The sequence below is a fragment of the Ceratotherium simum genome, chromosome 3, assembly GCF_057802395.1.
Source record: "Ceratotherium simum simum isolate JZ-2026a chromosome 3, ASM5780239v1, whole genome shotgun sequence".
Lineage (NCBI taxonomy): Eukaryota > Metazoa > Chordata > Mammalia > Perissodactyla > Rhinocerotidae > Ceratotherium > Ceratotherium simum.
This window is the reverse complement of record NC_141902.1, coordinates 29,661,146-29,667,281: the sequence shown is the minus strand read 5'-3', so window position 1 is coordinate 29,667,281 and position 6,136 is coordinate 29,661,146. Positions and strand designations below refer to the sequence as shown.

The 6,136-nt window shown below is 35.5% G+C and overlaps 1 protein-coding gene across 1 annotated transcript; it reads left to right on the top strand.

Moving 5' to 3' along the window:
* The first annotated feature begins 261 nt into the window (after nucleotides 1–261).
* Nucleotides 262–1,203, top strand: LOC101392589 (olfactory receptor 4F15-like). Its single transcript, XM_004421341.2, has one exon. It carries the CDS (start codon nucleotides 265–267, stop codon nucleotides 1,201–1,203), a length of 939 nt encoding a protein of 312 aa, XP_004421398.1. The 5' UTR covers nucleotides 262–264.
* The last annotated feature ends 4,933 nt before the right edge of the window (nucleotides 1,204–6,136 follow it).

Here is a 6,136-nt window from a genome sequence, read left to right as displayed (position 1 = left end):
ACTACATAAAGACAGGGTGCGTGTTGTACCCCAGAATGTGGAACAGTGCCAAGTACACAGGAGGTCTTCATGGGAGCTACTCAATGAACATTTGTTAAATGAATAAACTATTGTATGACTTTTTCAAGGGACTTGTGTGACCAAGGGTGAAGATTTTTCTGTAATATCAGAGTTTGAAATCCAATGATATCTGCTTCTTTCAATAGCTGTGGTGTATTACTTTATAATTATTTTGGTTTGTTCCTTTCAGGTAACACAAAGTCAATGAATAAAACAAATTACTCTCCAGTGTCTGAATTTGTGTTCCTGGGACTTTCTACCTCTAGACCAGTGCAGCATTTCCTCTTTGCCTTCTCTACAGTGTTTTATGTAGCAATTGTTCTAGGAAACCTCTTTGTTGTGTTTACAGTGAACTGTGACCCTTGTTTACATTCCCCCATGTATTTCCTTTTAGCCAATCTCTCATTTATTGATTTGTGTTTTTCTACCTTAGCAGTTCCTAAGATGATTTCTGACCTCTATTCTGGGCACAAAACTATATCCTTCCAGGGGTGTGTCATCCAGATATTTGTCCTTCACGTCCTAGGTGGATCTGAGATGGTGCTACTCATTGCCATGGCCCTGGACCGATATGTGGCCATATGTAAGCCCCTCCACTACCTGACTGTCATGAGTCCACGGATGTGCATTTTGCTTCTGTCTGGTGCCTGGGCTATTGGCCTCATTCACTCAGTGGCCCAGTTAGCTTCTGTTGTCCATTTGCCTTTTTGTGGTCCTAATGAGATAGATAGCTTTTATTGTGACCTTCCTTGGTTTATCAAACTTGCCTGCACAGACACCTACAGAATGCAATTCATGATTACTGCCAACAGTGGGTTCATTTCCATGGGTACTTTCTTCTTATTGATTATCTCCTATATCTTTATCCTGGTCACTGTATGGAAACACTCTTCAGGGGGTTTATCCAAGGCCCTCTCTACTCTGTCAGCTCACATCACTGTGGTGGTTTTATTCTTTGGACCATGCATCTTCGTTTATATGTGGCCATTTCCCACAGTGCCAGTGGATAAATTTCTTGCCATTTTGGACTTTATGATTACACCCATCCTGAATCCTGCCATCTATACACTGAGGAACAAGGACATGAAGATGGCAATGAGGAGACTGAGTAGTCAACTGCTGAGTTTGAGGAAGATCTTCTAAATAACTCACAAGAGCACAAGTTACTTTGTGCATTTTCAAACAACTTCAAGTAACATTAATGCTTAAATAATTATACAAAATTTGGGGGTTTTTTTTGGAAGTCATCATTTTATAATATTCAGAATAGATCATTGATTATGAGGTTACATTGAATTATTACATTAATTCTCTATTTACCAAGTTTGTTTGGCAAATTAATTAAAGTTCCAGGAAACATTTATGGGAAGTTGATGAAAAGCATAGATTACAAACTTATAATCTGCTGAAAACATGGCCTCAGACACGAGACTGTCTAGATTCACTTAATCAATTGAATTCAATGCATTCAATTTATTAAATATCTTATAGCTAACATACTCAAACTTTTGAGGGAACTATGCTTTTATACTTTTTCTGAAAGACAAAAATTGTATGAGAGAGGATTTAAAACCAGGAAGAAAAAAGAACAGAGTAAGAGAAATGGAGTAGACAGAAATTGGATAAGGCAGTGTTATAAGGGGAGATTACCATATGGTAGGAGGCACAACAAGAGAGAGAACCTCAGAGATTGTAGGTTTCACGTATTTGGCCTGTGACTACTACTCTCACCCTTGCTTGTCTCAATTCCATTGGACTCAAGCCAACTCCAGTTGGCCAGGGCAGGGAAATTTATATGTGTGTCGCTATTCCACAATTTTTGAAATTGTGACTTAATGTCTATGACTTAATCAATCAATGAATGTTCTTTAAATATCAAATAGATGTTGATGTAATCATTTCGTGGCGGATATTATTATTATCCAACAACTACTCTGTCCAAATTGTTGGCTGACAATTTTTCTCTGGTAACTTGTCTCCTATAAATCTTTTCTTGCTCAAGACATGGGACCCAAGTATGCATGTGTGTGTGTGTATAATCTGTAAAAATTGTGTAACTTATTTATTTATATTTTGCTTTGATAACTAGGAAACTGAGCCAAATTCATTGCTAAATTATGAAAGGACTCTATGTCCTGAGTATCTATAATCCAAAATTCTCTCTGGATTATACAGTCAATGATATTTTACATTTTTCCTGCTCACGATTATTTTGTTCCTTAATATTTATATTTGTAATGGATTCTTCTTAGGTACATTAAATTAAAAAGGACAAATATAAAGCCAGATTTCTGCGTGAGGAATTTGCCATACTTTTGTAGCTAGCAGAAGAAGGTAAAAAAAAAGACTAATGTTCTAAGCTCAAAAATTCTGAAGGGCAAAACTGAATCCCATGAAATCTTTCAGGTTGAGAAGAAAGAGATCCATTAGCATCATAATCAAAACCTGGAAGGGATATATCCAAAGAATAGGCACAAACCGGAAGTGTACTGAGTCTGTAGAAACTGCTGTCCAGATTCAAACAGGCTCAGTACTTGATTGGATGGAGGTGATCACACTTGAACCTTCATGCCTCATAGAGGAGAGAGTAAGTAGTTTCTGGAGGAGCATGTCAAGTCAGAGCCATATGATCTTTTATACACAATTTTTAAAACACATAAAATAATTATAGAACATGCAAAGAAGCAAAGGGATATGTGACTCATAATTAAGAGGAAAATAGTTAATAGAAGCAGACCACAGACGGCTCAGTTGTTGAAATTAGTAAAGGGTATAAAATAACTCATATATTTAAAAAAGACATTAAAAAGATGAAAAAATGGAAAAAACAATGAATTTCAACAGAGAAATGGAATATCTAAGGAAAAAACCAAATGATATTTTAGAACTGAAAAAGAAATATATGAAATTATGAATTTAAGCAGGCTTAAAAACAGACTGGACACAGCAGAAGAAAATATCAGTGAATTCAAAGACAAGTTCATAGATATTAGCCTAACTGATGTACAGAGATATAAAAGAACAAAAAAATTAGAACATGTATATATCTGATTTATATATCTATGCATCTGTATATGTCTTCATATATATATATAGACACATACATAGAGAAATAGTAATTATTTTATTTAAGGGTTTATGCCTCTGACTCTATTGGGAATGTTGCAAACTACACAGGACCATGTTATCTTTAAAAAGCAATAGGAAATTTGTAGTATATCTGGCTCCATGGATTTCAGATAAGGGGCTGTAAACTTGTATACCTTTTTGAGGCATAAGGTAGGAAGAATTTTTAAGTAAATTTTGTCAAATATAGTAATGAACAATTCACAAAAGTTATACATAATCTAATTGCTTGTAGGCCATCTGAACACTGCAGTGAATTAAATGGATAATTTATTCTAAAATTGGACTTTTTCACCTACCTTCATATCACTTTTCCCCTGCTTTTGTCTCATATATATAATGAACACCCAACTCATTTATAACTAGAAAGAGAAGAAGCAAAATAGCCAAAGCTTGTTAGTATATCCATCTTTGTGTTTAACATATATCTTCTAAAGACAATGACACTGTTTCACAAATGGCTAAAACATGACATTGAGGGAACAACATTCTTTCCGGATTAGAACTATAATTCAATTTTTTTTCTTAGTGTGATGAGGAATACTTAATGATTACCTTTATAGCTGTTTCTTCAGATATGGTAGCTAGAATGTTAACTAATTGATAGACTAATTAGTCTATTTGTAAAAATAAAGATGGCAATATTCAAAGCACTGACTTATTGACAAAAATTTAGAGAAGATCAATATGGAATGCTTTGTTCAAAGAAATACTTAGCATAATAGAAAATTTCAGAATGTAGTGTTGGGTGTTGAAGTAACAGCAGCAATATAAGTAATATTAACATTGTTATTAATTTCAAGTCATCCTTGAGCACAACCAAAATCATAGTCACAAAGACTGGCCAAATTTCCCAGATAGGAAATCATTTTGCATTCAATGATCATTAAATGATTGAGGAATATAATAGAATTAACACAAAACTTATATCTGGAGATATACATGATTTGCATATGTGAATTGGGGAATGCTTCTCAGCCCCAAGTAACAGGACAAGTGCGGCTAATTAGGCAGCATACAGTGGCTGTTCTAATATGAGATCTTGAAACACCCACAGAAATCCATATGCTAACATCGTAGCCTCTTAATGGCATTTTTAATCTCTTTGTTTCTTAGAGTGTAAACTGCTGGATTTAGGAGAGGTGCAAAGACTGCTTAAAATATGGCAAGAAACTTATCCACCTAGGTGATGCTGAGTGGCCACAGGTAAAGGAAGATGCAAGGCCTAAAGAATAATACCACCACCGTGATGTGGGCAGTGCAGGTAGAGCCTTGGATGTCCCATCCTTAGAGTGAAGGCAGACAGTAAACAGAATTTAAGAGTAAGAGATTGTGTTTGAATATTGGATCTGACTCTAGCAGAGTGACCTTTGTCAACGTATTCAATTTCTATGTATTTATTATTAGTATCCCTACAATTAGGACAGTAATTGTATAAGGGAGGTGAAAAGCAGGTACAGTGTTTCCAAGGATATTCCATGAATATGCTTCCAACAGAATTTTAAATGATTCTTACTAATGAGTTTATTGATAACTATTCCTTTTTCACTGATATTTGTCTAAATGGTATTTAATTTATAAATAGGCATTAAAATGTTAGGAGATGCTCATTTTCCCTGAAGATATTTTATTGTCATATTTTATTAGACATAGTTTTCTTTGCTTTCCTTTTACTTTTCAAACCAAACTTCCAGTATTTTTTTCCTCTTCTAATGCCATGGGAATTAAAAGTAGAGCTCCCATGATGAATGGCCTGGGGACTCAAGTAATGGAGTCAAGTGGTCACCAAAAGCTGTTGTTAGTTTGTTCTTAGAGCTGGAGCAGTTGTGAGAAGCACTAACCACATAGATCAAAGAGGGAAATATTTCTTAAAAGATCCAATAAGAGCTAAAATATTGATTTCTGAGGCTCATTTTTTTGGTCAGGTAAGTAGGGATGGTTTAATTAAATGAACAGCCTACTAAAATTATCTACTATTTTCATTATACAGGTAATGCATGTTACCTATGGCACAACCTTACAAAATCAATCTCTCTCCTTCTCTCTCTCTCTTTCCTTTATTCTTATCTCCATTTCTATTTTCCAATCCAACTAGCATTTATTGAACACTTTCTGATGCCAGTCTTTCCAACAGGAAATGAGAATTTTCATTTCAGGTTGCATGAATTGCTCCATATGCCTAGAGTGTGTCTTGATTTACAGGCAAATTTCTGGGTCTAGATAATATTTCACTAGGGGCTAGAAAGGACCTTGAAACTTGGTTTTAATGTGAATAGCCTTAAACCTGCCATATGTTCATGACAATTTCTAGAGTAACAATTGTTTTTTGTTTTGTTTTGTTTTTTTAATTTACCGTCTTAACCATTTTTTTAATTTCATTAATTTTTTCCCCTCAAAGCCCCAGTAGATAGTTGTATGTCATAGCTGCACATCCTTCTAGTTGCTGTATGTGGGACGTGGCCTCAGCATGGCTGGAGAAGCGGTGCATCGGCCCTGGGATCCGAACCCCAGGCCGCCAGCAACGGAGCGTGTGCACTTAACCCTAAGCCACAGGGCCAGCCCCAGAGTAACAATTGTTTTAAAATCATATTGGTGTCAATTTTCAATAGAAATACGATGCAAAATAAAAGTATTTACCAAGAAACCATTACTGTCAATTATCCATGCATTTATATACATATACATGCCCACATTCATCCAACCACTTGCCTTCTCTCCCAAACTCACAACACTTACATGGGCCAGGATTTATGACTAAGACACAGCACCTGCTCTCAACAAGCTCACAGACCTAGCAGAAGAAACAGAGAGACTAGTCAATTGTAAACAATACTGTCATGAAAAAAGTATTATGAGAGGTTTGCAAATATGATGTGAGAGCATAGAGGAGGAATATCTAATCCAGACTGGAGGAGAGAGGGAGACGTCCTTGAGTAGCAGTTGCACCAAT

Bases quoted from the DNA above. Each gene is read 5' to 3' on its own strand.
- LOC101392589 (XM_004421341.2), top strand. From the start codon at position 265: ATGAATAAAACAAATTACTCTCCAGTGTCTGAATTTGTGTTCCTGGGA.